This window comes from Macrobrachium nipponense, chromosome 24 (genome assembly GCF_015104395.2).
Source record: "Macrobrachium nipponense isolate FS-2020 chromosome 24, ASM1510439v2, whole genome shotgun sequence".
Lineage (NCBI taxonomy): Eukaryota > Metazoa > Arthropoda > Malacostraca > Decapoda > Palaemonidae > Macrobrachium > Macrobrachium nipponense.
The window spans coordinates 68210555-68236605 of record NC_061091.1 but is presented as its reverse complement, the minus strand read 5'-3'; the positions used below and the strand labels follow the sequence as shown (position 1 = coordinate 68236605).

Below are 26051 nucleotides of genomic sequence, written 5' to 3'. Positions count from 1 at the left end.
ATATATATATATATATATTATATATACATATATATATATACTATCTATTATATATATATTATATAGCAGGTCAGGCAAATAACCCGATATAAAACCTTCAGGGGATGTTCCATATACGAGATGTAATAATGACAATTTATTCAAAGAAACGTTCGCACATTAAATTCTCTGTGCATCATCAGTCTGAAAGAACATAAAGACACATTTAATAAGTAAAAATACAATAAAACTGCAAAAAACAGGAATTCACATATACTAAAAAATAGTCTTAAAATTATATAAAAGAACAAGGTAAAAAAGTAAAAAAACAGGTTAAAAGAGACTGCTTAAGACACCAACTGTTTCATTGTGAGGAGAGAATGAACGGTTGGTGTCTTAAGCAGTCTCTTTTAACCTGTTTTTTAATTTTTTACTTTGTTCTTTTATATAGTTTTAAGACTATTTTTTAGTATATGTGAATTCCTGTTTTTTGCAGTTTTATTTGTATTTTACTTATAAATGTGTCTTTATGTTCTTTCGACTGATGATGCACAGAGAATTTAATGTGCGAAACGTTTCTTTGAATAAATTGTCATTATTAGAGCTCGTATCATGGACATCCCCTGAAGGTTATATATATATATATATATATATATATATATATATATATATATATATATATATATATATATATATATATATATAATCCTGTGTGCGTGAGTACTATATCACACAACACATGTATATATACATATGCTTATGATTGAACACATATTTGTGTTTGTATGTGTGTGTAACATAGTATTCACACACACAACAACATGTACATTATGCTTGCTTAGTGTATAACTCCCGCAATCTGCGCTTACACATACACAAACACACACACACACACACACACACACACATATATATATATATATATATATATATATGTGTGTGTGTGTGTGTGTGTGTGTGTGTGTATGTATTTGCATATGTGTTACACACACAAGCATATATATACATGTCGCTGTGTGCATGAATACTATGTTGCGCTCACACACACACGCGTGTGTGTGATATAGTATGTGTGTGACACACACATACGCACACAGCAACATGTAAATATATGCTTTCATGTATGACACACTTATACATAAATGCATATGTGTGTATGTGCCTATGTGTCATTCACATAAGCATATATATACATATTGCTGTGTGCATGAATACTATGTCACACACACAGACGTACATACACACACATGTGTGTGCATGTGCGTGCGACATAGTAATCACGCACACACTAACTTGTATATATGCGTCTTTGTGCATGTGTGTGTGAATTTAATGTCACACACACATATGTATATATGTGAATTTGTGTGTTTGTGCATGTATGTGCGTGTGAATTTTATGTCAGACACACGTGTGACTTTTGTGTTTACACACAAACATTAAGCCACAAACGTCGCTTCATCTCGAGTCCCCTCTACCCCTGGGGAAGAACTAGCACCCAAGGGGAATTATGATCAAGTGCTTGGGGGGAAGCACTTGTGGATCATAACTCCCCCTGGGTGGAAGTTATTCCCCAGGTGTAGAGGGAACTCGAGATGAAGCGATATTTGTGGCCTAATGTTTGTGTGTGCGTGTGTGTATGTGTGTGTGTGAATGTTTTGTCACATCCACAAGCGACTTTTATTTGTATGTTGCACACTTAGCCACAAATTTTGCCCAATAACGAATGCCCTATACCTTGGAAAGGACCAACACTGAAGGGGAATTGGAGTTAAGTGCCTTGGTGGGGGGAGGCTCTTAAGTGCCTGGGGGGAGACACTCAAGTGCCTGGGGGGAGACACTTGCCAAATTGAATTCCCCTTGGGTGGAATCATTCCCAAGGTTTCTGGAACTCGATATTGAGCGATATTCGTAGCTTAATATTTGTGTGTATGTGAACTTTCTGTCACATACACAAGACAACAGTTCTTTTCGTGTCACATATTAAGCCACTGATACTGTATGAGTACGAATTCCTTCTGTCTGGAGAAGAACTAACACTTCAGGGGAATTATGATCATCAAGTGCCTGGGGGGAGGCCCTTTCCAGTCACAATTCCCCTTCGATGGAAGTTATTCCCAAGACTTGGGGAACTCGACATCAAACGCCAACTGAGGCTTAATATTTTGAAGATCCTTTTCTTGGGATCTTCGTCTTTGAGACAATCACACACAAATTGACACTTGCACACAATTTTACACAATACATTTTTTATTGTGAATTTTTAATTTTTTAGTGATTTTATTTTATTTTTAATATTTTTGTTGGGATATCACTATCCACAATTTTCTATCATTCAGTCATAAAACTAAACACAAAATAATTTTCCATACAAAACTTAATACTACAAAGCTTAAGACTAGTTCTTTTTTTATTTTTCTATTTTATATTTTTTAGTGATTTTCTAATTTTATATTTTTTTTGGTGGGATATCACTATCCACATTTTTCAGGTTTTCACAATCACAAAACTAAACACAACTTAGCACTAATTCCTGTTTCTTACAAGGCGTCCAGTGCATTGCTCTTCATCCCATCCTCCTTTCCTATTCCAGTTCTTTCTGCTGCGACCTCAAAAGAAATCGCCCAAAGTTGGCCCCCGTCGAGTCCTGCCAGGCGCTTCTTGCCTTTGGGGCCCTTCCTTGTGTTTCCTCTTCTGTCCTTTGGCCTTGACGATTTCCAGGACCTCGTTGAAGAAAGCAACAACGTCCTCTTCGTCCCCTCTGACGGTGCAATCGTTAGAGGTTTCGTCCGTTTGAGGTGGTCCTTGGAAGTTGACTCTGTGCTCACTGATGAGCCTCTTGATGTTATGTCCTCCTTTGCCGATGACCATGGCTCGTTCCTCCCTGTCGAGGACGATTCTGTACCGGCGATCTCCTATCTTGGTCAACCCTTGGAAGATTTCCTCCTGTGGGGAAGACCTTTCTCCTTGCTGGACTTTTTTATCCTTTCCTCTGAGAATACTGGGTCTCATGGCTTCTCTTATGTCTACACAAGCGGCTTCGACATTGCTCAATAGACCTTGAATGGTGACGAAGCCATCGGTTTTCTTGTGGACTATAATCTTGACGTTGTTGTTGTCCTCTATTGTCCTCAGGTTCTTGCCGTTGGGGCCAACCAAGAGGCCCTTGTGATTGGCGTCAACATCGAAGCGGTATTTGTCTGCTCCGGCTGTGGTTAATCCTTCGGTTGTGATCTCACAACCTCTTGCGCTGACCTGTTTCAGGAGGGCCTTCAGATGCTCATATGCCTTCATAACTTGTTCGAGGTCTCCTCCTAGACCAACTTCCCTGTGGTCATCATCTTTTGGAAGAATCAGACTCACTTTGAAGAGTCGTCTGATTTCCTGAGCCGCTTGTCCTTTGAGGGCGAGATGTCTGCCTTCGAGCGGTAAGTCGAACTCGTAATAATCGAAACCGAAGAGTCTGAGATCGTCTTGTTTAGGCCAGTTCTGGATATCTTCGATCATTTCCGATATCACTGTCTCAGCATCCAGGGCTCGTTCGAGTGGGCCAAATATACTGATGAAATCGCGTTCATCGTCTTGGTCAGGGAGGTAGATTGCCACTTCCAGTTCCTTGACCAGTTTTCGAAGGGTCTCTTCTCGTGGTCCCACTATGGCCTCCCTGAACTGCCTATGAACAGTCATCACAAAATCTTCTTTGCCCACTTCATACAGCCATTTCGATACTTGAGTGAGAGATTTGATGTCGAAAGTCTTATCCACTCGGAATCTTATTTCGTCGTAGACTTTCTCGACATTCTTCTTTAGTCCTGTGAGCTTGACCATCCTGGAACCATCGTTGTGGACGTTCATGACGACCCCGTGGTCCTGCTTGGCCCTCTTCGCGAACTTTCCTCCTTTTCCGATGATACGTCCCATGTCCAGGTCTTTCTCTCCCAGGAAGGAGTAGGTTCTTCCTCCACAGTGCCTGAGAGGTCCTATTTTTGGGGGATGTGCCGCTTTCAAGTTATTTACTGGTTCAGGTTGTCTCGCTTTAGAGGTCTCGACAGGGCCAGTCGGTTTTGTTGTGGGGTGATCTGAAGGGGCAGCGTGTTTCTGTTCAGGAGGAGTCTTCGCCATGTTGGCGTACGACATTTTTTCTGGCGCTTCGTGAACCACTGCTGCCATTCCTTCAGATCCTCTGTCTTCCTTTTCCTCCAGAAGAGCGTTTTCTTCTTCCACTTCTGTAAGGGCGAGCGCTTGTGACTCTTCTGTTTCCTCTAATTGATCTCTCTCCTCGCCCTTTCCCCGACTTCCAGCTGGTTGCTCTTGGTTTTCTAGAAGAATTGCTTCTTCTTCCTTGTCGGGGATTAGATTTTGTTCTTCCTTTTTGTCCTCTTGAATATCTGGTTCCTCTTCCTGTCCTAGATTGTCAACAGGCTCCTCTTGCTTTTCCTCTAGAGAAACATTTTCCTCTTTTGCCTCTTCCTGGAGGAGAGCATTGTCCTCTTCTTTTTCTTCAAGAGGAAGGCTTCTTTCCTTGGGCAGCAAAGACTTTGGTCCAAGTCTTGTCATGACTCCTCGGCCTTCCTCTTCGGGAGCCCTTCGAAGGGAGACGCCGACTATTATCGTCTCCCTTACTATTTCCTCAGGCTCCTCCCAGTCTTCTTCCTCCTCCTCCACCTCTGTTTCCAATTCGATCTCGTAATCCTCATCTTCTTCATCGTCCTCTTGTAGAAATTCTTCCTCCATGATGGGGAAAGTTCTACGTTGGACAATGAAGAAGGTCTGTTCTTTTACCTTCTCCTCCTGTTTGGGACCCCTCTTGAGCATGGCAGCAAAACTGGGTGCAGTTTTGGCCTCCTGAACCAACTCTTCAGGAGGGGGAGAGGGGTCCTCCGCGTCGAGTTCTTCAGGGTCGATGTCGTAGCCTTCCCTCTGGTACTCGTCGAAGATTTCCTGAATGTGCAGGAAAGCTTTCTCGACCCGATTTTCAACGCCCTTCAGATAGGCGATTTCCTTCGTGTCGTCTTCTGGGAGGTCAAGGCGGACGTTGTAGAACTTTGTGAATTCCCGAACCTCCGCTGCTGTTTTGCGGAGAATGAGTTTTTCCTTTTCGGTTATAGGGAATTCGTACAAGTCTCCATTAATTAATTTTATTCCCTTGTGCTCCTTCAGGACAACGTCTTCCTCTTCCTCTTTTCGTTCCTCGAGGGGGACCTCATCCATATCATCTCCCTGTTCATTTTCAAATCCTTGTTCTAGCTGTTGTGCCACCTCCTCCTTCTCCTCCTCTTCTTTGTCCATCTCTCTCAGGTCTTCTTTTACTTCAGTCTTCTCTTCATCTTCCGTATCAGTAACCTCCTTCTCCTCCTCTTCTTTATCCATCTTGATTGCGTCTTCTTTTACTTCAGTCGTGTCCTCTTCTTCTATGTGTGTAACCTCCTTCTCCTCCATATCAATTCTTGTCTGGGCTTCTGTAATACTTCCAGCAGTAGCGATCGCGCCTCTGATGAAGAGCAGGGTGACAAGGACGCCGGTAAGAAACAGGAACATCTCGGGTAACAATACCATTTTTTCAACTTTACGCAGAACGTTCTTGTCTACTGCTGCTCCCTGCAGACCTGGAAGAGTGTTCCTCAACAAGGTTTGCAGGGGTCCATTGCAGGCAGACAAAGATGGTTCTTCGTATCCAATGAGATTAGTAAGTCCAGTATAGTTCAGGAAGGAATGCAGAATGCGGCGCACTCTGTTTTCCCTCCTGAAATCCAAAAGGGTTTGATGAGCAGCATCACAATAACGGAACTCGGTCTCGAGAGACGTCCTCCAGTTGATGCCGCCAGCAAATGCAATCCGTAGTAATACCATCAATGCAGCGAAAAAAGCTCCGAATGCGTTTTGAACACACTGGAAAATCATCTTGCTAAATGACACCGATACAGACGCCCTTCTCTAAGCTTAGATTTCTTTCATGCCACTTGATTCGAGGTGGGGATTCCCGAATCGGAGCCTCTCCGGGATTCTCTGGAGACTTTGGACTTCTCTAGGATTCCCTGGAGACTTGCAACTTCTCCAGGACCAGTATTCCTTGGTGACATACGTTAACACGAAGGATTCGGAGCTGCTTCCTGGCTTCAGGCGGAGAGGCAAAAGTCTTCAACAACTGTTTGACGTCACTCAATTTGCAACGTCATATGGAGGACTCGGCTGGATTTCCTGCCATTTCTTCCTTCGAGCCATAAGTCTCATTAGCGGATTGGACTTTTTCCCTGATGCATAAAAGATATTTCACTAATCTTAATTTAACTCTTACTTCGTCCAGCCTCAAAGAAATCATTTCGATTCATCCTTGACTCTCTTCAGTTTATTCTTCTTTATCTTTTACCGTAGCTTCTTTATCATAAAGTAATATCCCTGTGGCTTTGATTTTTTTAATTTTGCACCTTTCTGGCTCATTGTTTTTAGTTCTTCGCATTCATTGTAGTGAAGCATCTTAAAGTCTTCAAGCTTGATTGGCAGATCACAGCCAATTTGATTACAATTTGAATCTATTTATTGTATTTATCATATGTTGCAGCTTTTCAGTTTGAACGTAATATCACTTCAGTACAATTTTAATTTGTGTTTAAGGACGGCGTGATTGAGTGACGATTGCCTGGTTCCTCTGCGCCCAATTATGTCAAGAGTCGTATACACTTCATCACTTCTTTCCACTTCAATTTGAGTTCATAGTTCAAGTATGCATGTATTCATGTATGAATGTACAAGGAATTTAATTTTGGAATGCAATTTATGAATGAAAATGCGCATATAATTCTTGAAGTTCATTTGTGAAAATAAATATGAATGTATGTTTATATGTTTGTATGTAAAAGGATTTCAATTTATGTATAATAATATTCAAGCATGTAGTCCCTGAAGCGTGTGGATGTATTCATGCACGTATGCATGCACGTGGAATGCAATTTATAGATTAAAATATTCATGCATATACTCTTGAAGTGTGTGTGTATGGATATGTATATGTTCAATCTAAGCGTAGGAATATTCATGCATATAGTTTGTATGTGTATGTGTATGTATGTGTCGGTGAATTTGTCACATATACAAATATATATATATATATATATATATATATATATATATATATTATAATATATATAATATATGTATAAGTATGGTTTTAATCACATGAATACGTGTATGTATATAAATACATACATACTATATATATATATATACATACAGATACAAATGCAAACAATATAGTCACATACACACACTCACATACACACATAAAACACAAGTACTCTAATATCGTTCAATGTTGGTTCAATATATTTCTCTGCGATATAGAAAGTTCTCCGTAATAATAATAATAATAATAATAATAATAATAATAATAATAATAATAATAATAATAATAATAATATATGTGGGCACTCCCATGATTTTGTCATCCTCACCTGTTAAAAAAAAATGTTAAAATTGTATACTCTCCCATATTGAGTGTTGCCTTGTTGATAGTTTGCTATTTTTTTTAAATATATGTTCATGAGAAAATCCTACCTATCTAAATGAAATAACTATTTTCAAAATGAAGTATGCGACGGTTTTGACAGATTTTTGAAAATGTCGTCAATAAAGGAAGGGTGTTTTTTTGTTGTTTACATACATCCGTAACTGAAAAATATATAATATATATATATTCTCTTATATATATATATATATAATATATATATATTATATATATGTTTTATTTTTTTTTAGAATCATTATCACCTCACCGTGATTCATATAAATCATTCGAGCTACAAATGTCCTTTAATATCTAATTTGCCCTACCTCCGAAATAATATATTTTCAATTATGTAAACCGAAGGGGAATTTTTTTAGTTGATAATAATTTCGTCCTCTCGTGGGTTCGAACCACCGCCCAGCGGACAGAGGAGAAATCAGGACTTCAGTGACGTTATCGATTCAGCGAATTAGATATTAAACTACATTTGTAGCTCGAATAATATATATATATATATATATATATATCTATATAATATATATAATATATATATAATTACATATACAAAGAAAGGCAAAAGCCACGAAGGAAACTGAAACAAAGGCCTTTCGACTCAGTGTCCTTTACTTAGCAGACTGACAATTATATGAAGATCAGTGTACAAAGAAAGGTCGTATAAATGACGGATAGGGGTTACACAGGACAATAAGTATATACCTAGAATCTAACACACCTGAAGAATTAGTATCCTTCCCAAAACAGGGGTACTGCAATCGAAGAGGTTTCTAAAAATTTAAGTCCAACTGCTCAGAAGCAGAGACAAGACAATGAAGAGGTTATACAGGGCGGTAACTGACCACACACAAAATTTCCTTTTGGTAAATAATAAAACCTTTTTCGCAAATTAAACTTATTCATACAAAAATGTATCAATGATACATAAACAAAGAAAGTATCTGTAATGTAACTAATTTGTAATTAACTCTGGGATTTCATCTTTAAGATCATTCTTACACGTGTTACTTATACAAGGGTCCACATTATACAAACCAGAACTAATGTTAAAATTACAATTGGAAGTACTGTTTGTTTGTTTGTTTGTTTGTATGGTGTTTTTACGTTGCATGGAACCAGTGGTTATTCAGCAACGGGACCAACGGCTTTACGTGACTTCCGAACCACGTCGAGAGTGAACTTCTATCACCACAAATACACATCTTTAACACCTCAATGGAATGACCGAGAATCGAACTCGCGGCCACTGAGGTGGCAGACCAACACCATAACGACTACAGCACTGGAAGCACGTTGCATAATGATAGGACATATTTTGCTCTTGTAATTACTGAGTTGCCTTTCCAGTGTATTCTGTGATCGGTTTCGCTAAAGCTTTCAAAATATATTACCAAGTTCTTGTTCCCCGCTACTCTACTTGGAACTTTCTCAGGTTCTCAAATGTATAATTCTCTAGTTTCGTATTTATATAATAATGTTCTCGATGAAATACCTAGTTTAGGAGTATATCGCAAAAAAAAAAAAAAAAAAAAAAAATCACGATTTGGGGTGTTTGCCGTTTTTTTTTTTTTTTTTTTTTTTTTTTTTTTTTTTGAGGGGGGCTAATACTAGGGTAATATTCATTCTCGATATTTTGAACCCCCATAAACTCTATGCGCAAATGATAAATAAAAATAAATTAATTCAATTACGACTTTTAGGGCGAGACAATACCGCCCTCGACACACCCCCCACCCCCCAAAAAAAACACCACCCCTCCAAAGCTAATACGGCAAAATTCTAATCAGTAAACACCATTTTCAGACATTTTTAGGCTCTCCCACACACCTTTTCTACCCTTCCAATAACAACACCTTTTCTACCCTTCCAATAACAACACCTTTTCTACCCTTCCAATAACAACACCTTTTCTACCCTTCCAATAACAACAAAAACAAAGTAGTTTCTAGGTTTACTCCCCGACTACGAGAAAAATCGGGTATACAAGCACTTCAAGAAAATGGGGTGTAGGGCTAGCAACCTCACCCCTTAAAATCCTCCCTTTTGACAGCGAAAGTTGAAGTGAACAACTCACCCGGTTGAATAAGAGCGAGATGCAAACGGACGTCATGGAAATCCATCGTACCCCTGGAAGCATCGGCGCCATGTTGGTGTGACGTCATAAGGGATCTCCTCGGAGGTTAGTGGCTGCTCTTTCTTCTTCTTTGCATACTTCGCGCCTTCTGTCTGGTCGAAGAAAACGTAAAAGAAACTTCGTTCAAGGTTTTTTTTTTTTTTTTAAATGCTATTAATATTGTCGAATGATAGATTATAAGATTATATTCTTAATCTATGATTTACCGAGAAGAGTAAAGGTTCCTCTTTATACGTTACAGGAACAAAATTGTCATGTTTGATTCTGTTTATCCATTATAAACCGAGAGTTTGTAATGAGAGAAATGGTTTTCGTCGAGGTAAATTGTCCAGCTGGACGGGTATTTATCCAATGCACAGAAACACAAACAAAAACACACACGCACACATATAAACACAGAGAAAGGGGTAATAATACAAAATCATCGTACAGTGTACGAGAAAAAAAAATAATAAACGACATTTCCACCCTGAGCGTACGACACACCGTTCTTAAGGCCGAAATCTTCAAGCACGAACATTTTATGCAAATCCAAGAGTGCGCCGTCGACACCCTGACAAAAACGATGCTATAAATCTTTCAAGACTGACATATACTACTGGTCGGTATTTGGACAAAACGCTCGACCTTGATCCTTAGCATTGGAACCGCAATCTTTTTAATAGAACTAGAATGAGTCCGCCCTCATTTGCATAAGCTGTCGAGTTTTTGACAGGCCGAGTTTCTCTGGGGGAAGGGAGCATCGATACAGTTAAGTAATCATGTTGAGTCCAGTGGTTCTCAACCTGGGGAATGTGGGGGGGGGGGGGGGGTGCGTCAGCAATTTCCAGGACAAGCGCGAGCCCTAGGGAAAAAATTAAAAATCCTCTTAATATTCAGTAGTTTATGGAAAAATGCAAAAAGTATAACGCCTTATAACGTCAGTTTCCCCATAGTCTACTATATTCTAGTTAGATTCGTTGGGCTTAGCATGTTTTGCAATTATTTACGTCCCTTGGTATCCCTGGAAACATTCCTTTTTATTTTTATTTTTTTTATCTGGGAAGGAATTTTACTCATAGATGCAAAAGGGGTGGCGGGGGTGGGGGGGGGGGGGGCGTGCAGGGAAGGCCAACTCAGAGGGGGCGTGGTACTAAAAAGGTTGAGAATCACTTGATGTAGATATGAATAAATTGTTAGTTCTAAAAGCAGCTATTCGCAAAAGAGGTTTACCATACACTCGCTTCCCTAATTGTATAGAAAGGAAATATACTTTATATATAAAGATATTCTCATTGCAAGGCCCATTTCCCCGTTGTAAAAACAATGCGTAAATTGTTTTCATTACGAATGAGATTCAAGATTCAACAGAGACGCGAATCATCAAACCTGTGTAACAATTGAAAAGCGTTGCACCCAGCTGACGAATTATATATATATATATATAGTATATATATATATATATATTATATATATATATATATATATATATATCTATATAAGATAAAACTTCTTTACAAAAGACCGTAATACTCTTTGTAAAGACAAACAGACAATGATAAGACGAAGAAAAAAGAATATAAAAGAAAACAGAACGTCTTCAATGTCCAGATGCAGAGATCAACGACCCACTGAGATGTTGGTAAACAAAGGTGTTGAAGTCTTTTCATCTGCAGAAAAGTCTCCGTGGAAAACGAGGCGATGAAAAATTACGAAAATGCAAATAAACAAAAAAAAAAAGCGTCTTAGATCCACGGTTCAATGTTCTCTTGATTTTTTTTCAATGAAGAGACTATGAAGAGGTGGAAAAATAAACCATTACGAAAACAAGAAAATGCACAGTTTCTAAATTGTATCTTCCAGACTGGAAGAGGTAAAACTACGTAATAATGAGAACTGTTAGACTCTCATTATCGAACTTGATGCTGATAACAAATGTTCGTAGGCATTCTGGAGACATTAATATCCAAAGAATGATTTGTTTCCTCAATATAAAATAACCTATTTGTTTCTTTAACATAAAAGAACCTGCGCGCCCTGCAACGATCATGAATATATACATGTGATGAAATACAAATATGATTTCAACACGAACAATTAGTTTCACGACAACAATGTGTGAAAAAACAATTCCCTTTTTTATGTCCCAGAACCTGAGCATCATCAATACGCTTTACTGACTAGCTGTCAATTACTAGCAAAATAAAGTTTGATGGAACTATAACGAAAAATACGATGGGCTCAACATAATCTTTGCGAGGTTAAACAGCAGGGATCTTGGCCAAATGCCAAACTCTGGGACCTACGAGGCCATTCAGCTATGAAACGGAAAATTGACAGTAAAAGGTTTGAAAGAGTAACAGGAGGAAAACCACAAAGCAGTTGAAGCACTAAGAATCAACCGTTAGGAGAGGGTGGAAAGTAAGATGAAAGAACCTTCAGTAATGCCTACAGAGCACCGCATGGGGTGCACTGACGGCACTAACCCCTAACGGAAGTCTAGTCAAACCAAACGCTTTGGGGAGCGCTCCAGACGTTGTTCTGCTCAATGGATGCTGTGGGAGAATGAAAAGGAGAAGAGGAGGAAGAAGAAGAAGACAAGGAGCTGACGATTGCCGGCTCCGAGGAAGAGGTTGAGGACCGGCGTTCACCGAGGCTGAATAATACCCGATTTGTTCCCGTTCCACGACAGTGACTAAGCTCCACTTCATCAATGTTATGGCAAAGAGACATCACGAAAGTAAACGGAAACGTTCGAGGGTTTTATCGCCTCATCATCGTTTCCATTAACGGAATCTTTTTTTTTTTAACGTTTTTAGTTTCCTCTAAAAGAAAACTATTTTAACGGCTTTGTCTGTCCGTCCACACTTTTTCTGTCTCCCCTCAGATCTTGGAAACTACCGAGGCTAGAGGGCTGCAAATTGGTACGTTGATCATCCACCCTCCAATCATCAAACATACCAAACTGCAGCCCTCTAGCCTCTGTAGTTTTCATTCTATTTGAGGTTAATATGTATGTATGCACAGTAGTGGATTGGCTGTCAGTAAGTCATTATTAGTAGCAAAAATTTGCTTAGTCAATGATTATTTCAACAACAAAGACAATAACAGTAACCACCACTGTATACATATGTGTGCTTGCATACATACATACATACATATATATATATATATATATATATATATATATATATATATATATATATATATATATATATATATATATATGATAATCCTAAGTGGCCCCCACTACGACGAAAGATTTCTAGATCTGCCAATGAACACTACATACAGAGTTTATGAATCCAATTTTCAAGACCGATGGAGGCGTAGAAATCCATTACACGAACTCTTGATCCTTAATTGACTCTATCCACTCAATTCCCTGTGACTTTCTCTTTACTCCTGGAACGAAGTCAACCCTGACGTGACACAGGTTATGAAAAGTCCTAAAAAACAGGTGTTTCCACTTCACGGAGGCTGCCTTGCTTTCTCTTCGGTAACAATTAAAACGTTATTGGAGTGTTGTCTGTTAGAGGCAATAATTAGAAATGAAAGTTTACGCGCAAGACCTTCTTTACGACTCGGTTGTAGGCGTCGCCTCTCTTCGGGCTGACACTCCATTACCGCGCATTCGCAGCGTGCCGGATGGGTCAAAGGACTGTCAGAGGAAAGGAAGATGGCCTTCGTGATTTTGATAATTATCTTCTGATCACATGTTATTATTTCTCATGCAGGACATCACTTGTACGTCAGATCATTGTGCTATTAGCTGCTTTTACTAACATGAAGGCAGTTTCTGTGACGTTTCTTGCTTGACGGAGAGCACTCTGAAGGTTTGCTGTTGGTATTTTCAATTCTGGTGAAAATAATGACAGTTTGAAGAAAATTCAGTTTGAAAGTTAACACCCAAAACCTCGTGTGCTGAAGGGTTCATAATTATTCGTCAGATCATTAACACTTCATGGATCTATAGCCTCCGACCCTTCAATTCCTCGTCGGTTTATAATTAAGACATCAAGGATTCACACTTCCGAGTTCCTTGCGTCTCATTTCTGGCATCTGGCTTCATAACCTCCAGTCCCTCGAAGGTTCATCTCCAGCGTCCATTTCAGCGTCAAGGGTCCACTGCTTGCGATTCCTCAGCATCCTAGAAGTTCAAAGGCCCCAGTTCCTCGACACCTCAGGGGTGTTCAGCCTTAGGCCAAGGTTAATTGCGCGCCGAGGCGTGGCTGCAAGTCTGCAACGGAAGCACCGCTGGTAAATGGCTGCAAAAGTCATGCCAGGTTGACAATAACACTTCCCAAAGTGTTTCGCCCTCTGCCACTTCCTCCCACTAGCCACACCAAGCTAACACCCATTCCACAACAAACCATCCGCCCCACCTCCCTCCACCATCAGCACCCACACGCCCATCCGCCAGGACGCCCACCGCCCACGAAGCTAAATATCTAACTACCGCATATATCATCTCTGTGGTATTCATCGCGTACTGGTGTTGTTGACCTCTCCGGATGGAAGATGCGAAATACAAAAGCAATAAAGGGGCGACTGCTTTTAAACTGACATTGTACAGAATACACACACACACACACACACACACACACACACACATATATATATAGTTATATATATATATATATATATATATATATAAACATGAGTGTGTTCTTCACTATAGGCCTACGGCAATATCCCCTTGGGAGGTAACGGTTCCAAAAGGCGTATAGGTATACAGCTTTCTATTTCTCATCAATACCTTTAGGGATGAAGTTGCAAGCCTTACATCCGTTTCTCTGACACCAGCTATAAATAAGTACAAAGACTTTAGTACTTAATTACTGCTGGGTGGACTGATGGGTGGCAGACCAGGAGCGACCCACAGACCTAGCAAAGATGAGCTAAGCACTGAACCAACCAACACAGCACCCACTTTGGCTATGCGTACATTAGATGGGGTGGCTCAGGGGGACTAGTTTTCCTATTTTCAAAAGGCATTTAAGGTGAGGGTGCTAGCCCCACGTCGTTTTTCTACCACATATGTAATTCACATTTAGATCAGAGGCTTTGTAGGATTGGCCTGTAGGATTAACGGAATGTGCCTAAAGGGCTGTGCCTCGCCTGGGATTCGAATCCTGCCCAACCCTTTTCCTAATGAAGCAGGTATTCTGACAAATGGACTAAGCAGAAACGCAGTCGTACACGCACAAACAAACACAAACACACCAAAATATGTGTAAGATTCAGATATCTATTATAATTTCGTTTGAATTTCAGCCGTTAATTGTCAATAAAGTTATTGCATAACATTTAGTCTTGTAACCTTCCCCTACGTAGGCGAATGAACATCTCAATTCATTTATTGCAAGGTAAAGTAAAATAGTTTGCTCCGTTTTTATGTATATAAATAACAAAACGATCTTATCTCCACTTCCGCTGATGCTTAGCTCACGCCCGTGACTATGTAGTATCACACACGGAAAATACGAAAAAAGCCGTCCCTAATTTTTGTCCCCAGCCTTCTCGCAAAGTAACGTAAATTACGCGGTAACTTCCCCAATTACATGATAAGCCTCTAACCCACTATTTCACAGCGCAGATGACGAGCGCACATATGAAGAGTTGTTTGAACTGTACGACATCATTTGCACCTCTGTAGAGGATGCAGGACTTTCCACGAACCGCTGTTTGTCGGATTCGAGCTCACGCTTTGCTTAAAATTTCCCCCGTTTTCTATTTTTCTTCCGGTTACGATCAGCTCCTTTGTAGAAGTACTGTGATTGGGCTAAGCCATAGTGGGACAGGGGGAAGGGGGTTTGTCGTTTGTCACCTCCCTAAATGTTCACATGCGTTCAAGTTATGGGCATGATACAATTAGGAACCTGCCGATACATTTTAGTCTAAATCCCGCAGTTAAGTAGCTGCAGTACTACATGTTTTGTAATCACGAACCAGTAACATAAATTAGCAATGACTTGATAAAAATACATTTCAAAACAAACGTGAATTCATATTTTGGAACCCCGACTGAAATCCTGACAACGCCCAAAGGTCATTCCATTTTGGAAAACTTTACAAACGTTTTGTTTACAACTTTTCCCTCCGTTTTCGTTTTCATCATCTTCTTCCGGTTTTGCGACAGAGCGCTGGACTTCGGCGACAAGCAGTACTGTGGTGCCCCACCTTCTGCTGTTGTTGTCGGACAGTTATGCAGCCGTTCCATTTCGCTTTATAATTGTGTTGACCGGAAAGAGTTCCGTGGCAATATATAGGTGGTTCTTTGTTTGAACAAATGGTGTGGCACTTACGGATAAAGTAAGTAAAGGGACAACTGTTGATGTTCCCACTACCGTTTTCCTTCTCTCCTCTTTTTACAAATGTCGATTTGGCATCGGCTAGGTAAAGACACGAGGCTCTCCATATCATCAACCTCGACATCTAAGGTGAAACTACTTAAGCAGCATCTTGTATTAGTTGAAAATACAATTAGCAGAAGGCTAATTGCCACGGGTAATAGTTACCGTGAGCCTTGAGCAGTTCGGTGTATTGTAGACCTATAGTCCCTCGGCCTCAGCAGCTAGGCCGAACTTGACTTTATCTCACCACACTGTTATCTTTTCCTTTGTCAATTGCTTCTCGCGATGAAGAAATGCGACTGCGTCGTCTCCTGTAGCCCCCTCCCCCCCCCCTTTTTTTTAATCTATCTGACATACGTGACATGCCTAGAATGAGGAATGCGTGAATTACGACATCGCGATGACGTATGAGTGTTTGAGAACATCCCATTCTCATGGAAATCGCAACTTTTTTTCACTTTCAATTATCGTTTTCTATTAAACTGGCAGTTGAGCAAATGTAACGGGAACTTGTGGCTTCAAGTGGATAAACTGTCAGTCACTGATACATACTGATATGTGGAATATATTTACCTTTGTTTGACAGCACATTAAAACAGCTACAGCTGGGATATCGTTCTCTCTCATTTCAGAGCCAGAGAAGACGGTCCACCTGGCGTCCATATCTAGCCCAGACCCGATAAAAGAAAATAAGTCGAAGATAAAGCTCAAATGAGCTCAAGGACTTAAGAGCATATGGGACTATAGTAGACTCACATCAACCGTGCATTTGACGTCTAGGCCAGTCCCTTACGAAGCTCCTGATTGGCTGTTGATAAGCTAATCACAGGGCTGGAAACTCTCAGTCTCTCGAGAGAGTCCACATAAGCGGGATGTATGTTCCACCTTTCCTGTCAACAGCCAATCATAGAAACCGAATTTATGTAATTTTCGTACGAATCTTAACGAGTAATACTTCATAATGAGTGCACACAAACCAGTAAGCAATTCGTAGCCTGAAGGCCAGCGTTACGTAGCATGACTCGACGTAAAAGTTATCGTAAAACACGGCACAGAAGCGCCCCTCTGTGTGTGTGTGCGCGTGTGTTACTTAATATACCTCCGCTCTTAGCCCGTTACGCAATAGTGATGTGCCGCTCCAGGAAGGGTAAAAAGGCTCGGGAGATAGACTGCATAATGGGGGAAGGGAAGAGAAAGTGAATGCAACTGCCATACAGAACGGAAAAGTAAAGGAAGTGCTACTAGGCCCTGTTCTGTAACTAGATCACTGTAGATGGCGTAGTAACGGTTCTCTCTCTCTCTCTCTCTCTCTCTCTCTCTCTCTCTCTCTCTCTCTCTCTCTCTCTCTCTCTCTCTCTGTAAATATATATTTATGATATATATTATATATATATATATATATATATGTATATATATATATATATATATATATATATATATATATGTGTGTGTGTGTGTGTGTGTGTGTGTGTGTGTGTGTGTGTCTGTAACTGCAAAACACATATCTTCTGAAATTAAAGAACGCATCTACCGAACAGCAATTCTAGACATGAGAGCGGGAAAACACGTATCCCATTGTACACCTACAAGTCTCCAGTTAATTCCTCTTGAATACGACTCACAACAGTGTGAAGAAAATAAGACTCATAACAGTGTGAAGAAGAATACGACTCACAACAGAGTGTGAAGAAGAATACGACTTATAACAGTGTGTTGAAAATAGATGTGCTTGCAAAATAGAATTATACATGGAGCTTACCACAATACTATTAGACGCTAAGAATCGACAGAGTTTAATAACAAAAAAAAAAAAAAAAAATTCAAAATTTGGTGAAATTTATATACAGTATGTATATATAACTATATAAAAATATTTGTATTATTAAAAAAAAGTTTAGTAAGCTAGATATTGATACAGCTTCTAAAATAACAAATACTCGAATGTAATAACAGTTACCTGTCTCTCTCTCTCTCTCTCTCCCTCTCCTCTTCTCTCTCGTCTCTCTCTCTCTCTCGCTCTCCTCTCTCTTTCTTCTCTCTCTCCATTTCTATATATAATAATATTTATAAATATATATATATATATCTATATTATATATATATATATAATATATATATATATAAATACATATATATATATATAATTATAATATTATAATATATATATTATATTAATTTATTGTTATTATTATGGTAAGATATAAATAATATTAATATATTATATATATAGATATATATATATATATATATATATATTATATACTATATGATATATATATTATATATATATAGTATATATACTATATATGTAGACACACATATACAATATACGTATATATCTATACAGACTAATATATATATATATATATATATATATATATATATATATATATATATATATTCTCCATGACGGTTTAATGCATCGTTACATTTAAAATCGCTTAAAATTATCATAACTGAACAAAATTACGACACATAATATATTCCCGTCTCTCACTACAATGCACTGTTTTCAAATAGCACCAGTTAAGCGTAGATACAGGAGTCGAATCAGTCACTATAATAAAAGGGAAATAAATAAAATAAAATTAGTTGATCACAGTGACCTTAATAGCAGGAGGAACAATTATACATAGACAGGTATCTTACCGCGGTAATTAGCTAGCTATCAGTCACGCTTTTTGGCAGACTAATGATTGTCCCTTGTTGCTGTCTAGATGCGTGTAATTACACCACACACACACACACACACACACACACACACACACACACACACATATATATATATATATATATATATATATATATATACATACATACATACATAGTTGTACATGAATGTTTGCTCATTATAACTCGACAGTTTAATCTGTATTCTTGTTACCTGTGCAAGGAATAGGCACGTCTATTAACATCAATGACAAAATAAATAAAAAAAACTGAATAAAAATATTTTTAAATGTATTATTCTTCCCGAATTAAATGCTTTTGTTTTCGGTGAATTAGAGGTACATCGCTATCGTATAAACTTAGCTTGGTATCCCGAAGAATAGTTCGTCAGGTATCGGTGAAAAGATTCACAGTTTTGAGTTACAATTCATTCGGCAATCTTTTGCCTACCAGCAGGAAAGGAATAACTTCCTGTGAAAGATTTTCTGTTTTCTCTACACCTGTGCCTTTCGTTCTTTATATAGTCTGGAATAGAATATAGAAATTCGTCCAAAGGCCAAGCACTGGGATATACGAGGTCATCCAGCGCTGAAAGGGAAATTGAGAGTAAGGGGTTTGAAAGGTGTAACAGGAGGAAAACCTCGCAGATAGACTATACATGGAGGTACGGTAAGAGGATTGAAAGAGGTTACCTATACTGTGCACCACGTGAGGAGCACTGGCAGCACGACCCCCTTATGGGTTCTGTAAACTTGGACCTGTATATGGCAACAGTTACTGAAGTACTGCTTTACAGTACGCGCTCTCATACGCGTATGATTTTGGGACTCAAATGCACACGAGTTTGTTCTGTTTACCGCAGTGGTTTTGATCAAGAATCGAATAGCAATTTGTATACTGCAACAAGTGTTTATCATAACCACAGTCTGATACGTCCTATAACAAAAATTCAAATGAGGGAGAATCTATTTTTGAACGCATCCTTCATTTTCTGGTTAAATTGTCCATTACGTTCAAAATATACATTTCATCCATCTACGAAAAAAAACATGAAGTTTACAACGTTTAATTCTAAACTAATCGCCCGTGTGACCTTGAACACCAAAGGAACTTTAGAATTGGACTGATGCTGTTTGCACTTTCTGCAAGTTTAGTGGAGTATGACACACGAGTTCCCACTGTATCCTGAGAAAGTATGGCTGGAATATAAAATGTGTAGTCCTTGTCTCTGTGGGAGACGAGGTACTGCTGACGTTAATATTATAGTGACTAGAAATGATAACTTAATGGTTAATTACTAACATAACTTTTCATTTCCTCCTATTGAAATATTTCACAAAGTCTTTTTAAAATAGGGTAATAAGTAGGCCGTAATGATCCGTAATAATTAAACATTAAAATGGTCTATCTTGCTGAAATTTCCTTTGTTTTGTTCGCATACTGAACGACTTTGGAGCCACGAAAAACTGAAAACCACTAAAAACATATTGTTATCCAATCGAGTTGTTATACAAAGTATATTGCCCCACTAACGTCATATCATTTATAGCAGTGGTTCTTAACCCGGGGGGGGGGGGGGGGGGGTCAGCAATTTCCAGGGGAGGCACGAGCCCCAGGGAAAATGAAAAAAAAAATGATCTAATTATATCCGTTATTCTCTTAACAAGAGTGATGAACTAATATTCAGAAATTTATGAAAAACTATAGAAGTATCACCTTATAATACTTTCCTAACTACTACTCTAGTTAGGCTCGTTGGGTTGACCATTTTTGGTAATTATTGACCTCCCTTCCTAGCCCTCGAAACCCCTTCCCTTTCTCATTTTTTTTTTACAATTTTCCTTTAAAACTTGGGGCGGGGCGAATTTTACTCATAGATGGAAGGGGAGGCGTGAAAGAAAGGACCAAGTCTTAGAGGGGGCGTGGTCATAATAAGATTAAGAACCACTGATTTATAGTATTAGCAAATTTCAGTATCTCTTCAGATCTTCGCATTTTCAAGTCTCGTGAACAGATCAGCCCTGATTAAGCGGCGACCCCCAAAATACATTCCTGGCTGCGACCTTGAGACGTAGCACTTATACGATGGGAAGGTGACTTTAAATAATCAATCGTTCTTAAGGCCAGTACAACCTTCGGAAACGCGGAGGAGGTTGTCGGAATAAGGGGAAATTATAGCTTCTAATACTAGATTGCTAAGACCAGAATTCCCTAGAAAACTATACGGATAATAACCAAAGAATATTGAGGCATTAGGTGCAAACATACATATACGCGCATTATTTCCAAACGAAAGTGAAATTATGCTCGAAATCGTGGTCACAGCGGTGTACACGAAGGAACTAACATATGAGAGAGAGAGAGAGAGAGAGAGAGTTCTAATCAAAGCTGACTACTTCGTGGAGACCCTCCATATGTTAATTACATGATGACATCATGATCTAGTTCTTGACGGATCACTCGAAAATGAAGTTTCTCTCTCTCTCTCTCTCTCTATCGCTCGCTTTTCCCAAGCCAGCAGCAAACCGCGACAGTCGACCAACAACTAGATTATCTAAGTCACTGAAGTATCAACAGAAGAGTCTGGATTCTAAGAGAACACGCCCTTACCATCCCTTTCCTCACTCGATTCGGGACTTGTGGCCACAAGAGAATGAATATATACTGTATAATTATAAATATATATATATATATATATATATATATATATATATATATATATATACACAGTATATATATACTATTAAATGTAAAGCTACAGTCAAATACGAAGATTTTAAAATTATTGGCCAAACAAGGGAACCAACGAACTGTTGATTTTGGAAAAACTGAACATCAAACTACTTGTTCCAACTTTAAACAACCATTCCTCTGCTGTCCCATTGTTTTTAGCCTAATTATTCTGTCATTCCTTGTGCCTCTTGACGTTGTTTACTTTTAGTGTTTTTATCTTTGATGCTGAAAGGTTGGTTAAGTGCTGAGCTGTTTTGGCTGTGGTTTTGTGAATATATATATATATATATATATATATATATATATATATATATATATATATATATATATATATATATATATATATATGACTTGTAAAAACGCTCTGTCACAACAGAATTCCATCTAATAAAAGGAGCCCATAAAAACGCCAAAATATAGAAAGGAAGCACTATATTTCAGAGACTGGTGTCTCTCTCTTCAGGTAGGCAATGAAGAGACAGACACCATTCTCTGAAATATATTTTACAAGGAGTTCCAAGGATTAGGATGTCTCAAAGACTTGTTGGTCCATCCGAGGAGACATCGTGTGCCCACTTATCTGTAGGAGCAGGTTTTACTGTGCATTCACAGTCCTAATGATTTTGTCTAGCTTTATTTTAAACTCTTCCACACTGTTGCTGTTTACAACTTCTGGTGGCAGTTTGTTCCACGTGTCACGTATTTAGTATGTGAAGAAGTTCCCACAATGGGATGTGTTGTATCTCGTCATTTCTAGTTTCCATCCATTATTTCTTTCTATATTTTGGCGTTTTCATGGGCTCCTTTATTAGGAATGTATATACAGAAAGAGAGAGAGAGAGAGAGAGAGAGAGAGAGAGAGAGAGAGAGAGAGAAGGGGAATCTAACAATACTCATTATGAAGTACATACGCGGCAATCTCTCTCTCACCTGTGCGAGGTTGAAGCCTCCAACCAGAGAGGGAGTCATTCAATGGCGAAGGAGACAATGAGTGAAAACCAGATTTTGCGAAGACAAAGAAAGCAAGACAATGCATTGATATCACGAGGACAAAGAAGAGAGGATCTCTCAGTTCTTTGTAGATGTTTAGGAGGAGGACGACGACCCCCTCCCCCCGTCAAACAATTTAGAAAAATGAACAAAACTACAGAACTTGCTTGTGTCCGGGTGACACACATCCATCCACCTGCATTCATTAGGGCTCTGTTATTACTTCATCGACCCCATAACAGAGAACAATGTGAACGGCTCCCTTTCACTATTACTGCACCGTTTAAAAAGTGACGGCACGGACAAAGAGAGAGAGTATTCATTTGTTGGAATATTATCATTATATGAGAGAGAGAGAGAGAGAGAGAGAGAGAGAGAGAGAGAGAGAGAGAATGTTAAAATGGCGTCACATCACCACAGGGCCGCCTGTCCCAAAAATATGGATAAAATGGAGGTTGCTAAACAATGAGGGTGACTATTGGCTATTTGAAATTACATCATTTAAATTCAGAGAGAGAGGGAGAGAGAGAGAGCACCTGAAGTCCACTATGGTTTCACGCTCAGGTAGGGCGCCCCGACCCATTTATTCTCAAGGATGACATTGCGAGAAGCAACTTCTCCTTGACATGAAATGATGGCTCGAGATGCAGAGAGAAAAAAAAAACGGAGAGAGAGAGAGAAGATTCGGGGATTTCGGGACAGCAGGATACTCAATTCCTGTTTCTCACAATTATCAATGTTTTATTACAGCGCCTGTCCCGTCGAGAAGAGTGGGCAATATTCGAGTATAATGTTGCAATTGCAACGTTGCTTGTAGTCAAATGCATTACGCAGCTCTGTATTCTCTTGTCTCGATCGTTATTGTATATATAGCTAAGAACGTACGCAAAACGGCCTTCATTTCATATACAAACAAACAATTGAAAAACCTTAATCCTACTATCATACGGAAAACAAAACACTAAAGAGTAAAGAACGATAAAAAGACAAAAAAAATAAATAATAACAAATAAATAAAACAAAAGAACATTCTCTCGTCAGCACCTTAGCGTGAATCGCGTGTTGACTCTTACAAATGTCACGAAAAAAGAGAGGGAAAAAAAATCGGACACTTTCACGTATGTGGGCTGTGGGCGGAGATAACATCTTGCATTCGGTCCAAGTACCTTACGATTAGCAATAGCATGCAACTGCTCCCCCAGTGGGTCTGTTGTAGTTCGATGACTGAGGACTTGTTACGTTTCACCTTTGATGGGTTTACACTTTTGGAGTTCGATGTCCGAAGGACATTTCTGATTTAAACTTGAATAAATAATAAAGGCAGTTTTTAAATCTTCACTATGTTTAAGTAACGCGTTTCCATTTCAACTTTTTATTTCAGTTGTAAAACTGGCTATATCACTATAATTCTCATTTCCCTTGTTTGCATGCTTCTTGAAATATATCTTGTATATTATTATTCCTACTATAAATTATTGCAAGCTTAATTTACCGTATAAAAAGAAAATTCATTCTCGAAGCCAATCATTAGTGTTTATCAGCTCGATATATATATATATATATATATATATATATATATATATATATATATATATATATATATATATATATATATATATATATATATATATATATATATATATATGCACAGCACAAAGTTCGCACAACCCTCTCTCAGGAAGTAAAGTGAAAGTTATTTTAAGTGGCAAAATTGCCGTAAGAATTCGAGATGAAATATAAACCTTAAGATGGATTTTATTTTTTAACTTAACAACATTATCGATTTAACCGTTGAAACGATCCTTGAAACGTAATGCCATTCATTGTAGAAGCCTTTCACACCTATTATGATACCGTCAACAAAGGCCTCTCTTTACGTAACTCCTTTAGCAACATCCCAGACAATACCACTGCAGAGAGAGAGAGAGAGAGAGAGAGAGAGAGAGAGAGAGTCGAGTTGAATATAAAATTAAGGACAAGCACTGGGACCTATGAGGTCATTCAGCGCTAAAATGGAAATTGACAGTAAAAGGTTTGAAGGGTGTAACAGGCGGAATACCTCAAAAACAGTTGCACTATGAACCAAATGTTAGGAGAGGGTGGAAAGAAAAATGAAGAAAGATAATATGAAAGGAGGTACAGTAAAGAGAGAGAGACAGAGAGAGAGAGAGAGAGAGAGAGAGAGAGAGAGAGAGACCCTTGCACGGCCATAGCGAAAGGGGAGAGTGGTCGTAGGCCAAAGGACGATCCGTTATCAAAATTTTGACAATGGAGATTTGACTGCAATAGAGGAAGTTGATTCTCGCACAGATAAAAGAAGGTTCACGCCCACATCTGTTTCGTCCGCTCAGCGTCCAAGGTTAAGAATTATTGCTGCAGCCAAGATTTCATTTTCTTTACTGTATAAGTTCACACATCTTATACATATATAAAATATATATGCGTATTCCCTTAGTCATGTATAAGTGCACACATCCTCTATATATATATATATATATATATATATATATATATATATATATATATATATATATATATGTATATATAAATAATATATATATAATATAATATATATATATATTAATACATATATATATATATATATATATATATGCATATGTGTTTGTGTATTTATCCATACGTGTATGTATGCATATAATTATATATATACATTATATATATATATATTATATATATATATATATATATATATGTATTTGTGTATACGTACATTTGTATATATGATATATATAAATGGAATATAGAATTTAGGCCAGAGGCCTAGAGCTGGAACCTATAAGGTCATTCAATACTGAAAGTGAAATTGTGAGTGGAGAGGTCTGAAAGGCGTAACAGGAGGAAGAACCTCGCAGTTGAACCGTCAAACAATTGTTATGCGAGGTTGGATGGCAAGATGGGAAAAAAGGAGAATACGAAAGGAGGTACAGTAAAAGGAATTAAAGGGATTGCAGCTAGGGGCCGAAGGGACGCTTGCAAACAACCTGCAAGTGATGCCTACAGTGAACTGAAGGCACTATACCCACTACGGAGTATATATATATATATATATATATATATATATATATATATATATATATATATATATATACATATAAAAGCCTATCTTCCCCCTGTCTGAACCAACCATAGTCAACCTACTGCCAGAGGAAGGACTGAAATTAAAAATAAAAATACTCTTTATAAAAGTCAAACCTTGATCGTAACTGGAATATGAGACCAATATTATTATTATTATTATTATTATTATTATTATTATTATTTTTATTTATTTTTTTTTTTTTTTTTTTTTTTTTTTTTTTTTTTTTTTTTTTTTTTTTTTTTTTTTTTTTTTTTTTTTGCTCTATCACAGTCCTCCAATTCGACTGGGTGGTATTTATAGTGTGGGGTTCCGGGTTGCATCCTGCCTCCTTAGGATTCCATCACTTTTCTTACTATGTGTGCCGTTTCTAGATACACTCTTCTGCATGAGGCCCGGAGCTACTTCAGCCTCTAGTTTTTCCAGATTCCTTTTCAGGATCTTGGGATCGTGCCTATGCTCCTATGATTATGGGTACGATTTCCACTGGCATATCCCATATCCTTCTTATTTCTATTTTCAGATCTTGATACTTATCCATTTTTTTCGCCTCTCTTTTTTCTTTCTTCAACTCTGGTGTCCCATGGTATTGCGACA

General features: G+C 38.3%; 1 protein-coding gene across 1 annotated transcript in view; it reads right to left on the bottom strand.

Moving 5' to 3' along the window:
• LOC135205749 (A disintegrin and metalloproteinase with thrombospondin motifs adt-1-like) overlaps window positions 1-26051 on the bottom strand; it is an 86919-nt gene that overhangs the window by 48245 nt on the left and 12623 nt on the right. The window contains 1 exon segment of the mRNA XM_064236865.1: window positions 9570-9717. Coding sequence (XP_064092935.1) covers window positions 9570-9641 — 72 coding nt within the window. The 5' untranslated portion in view covers window positions 9642-9717.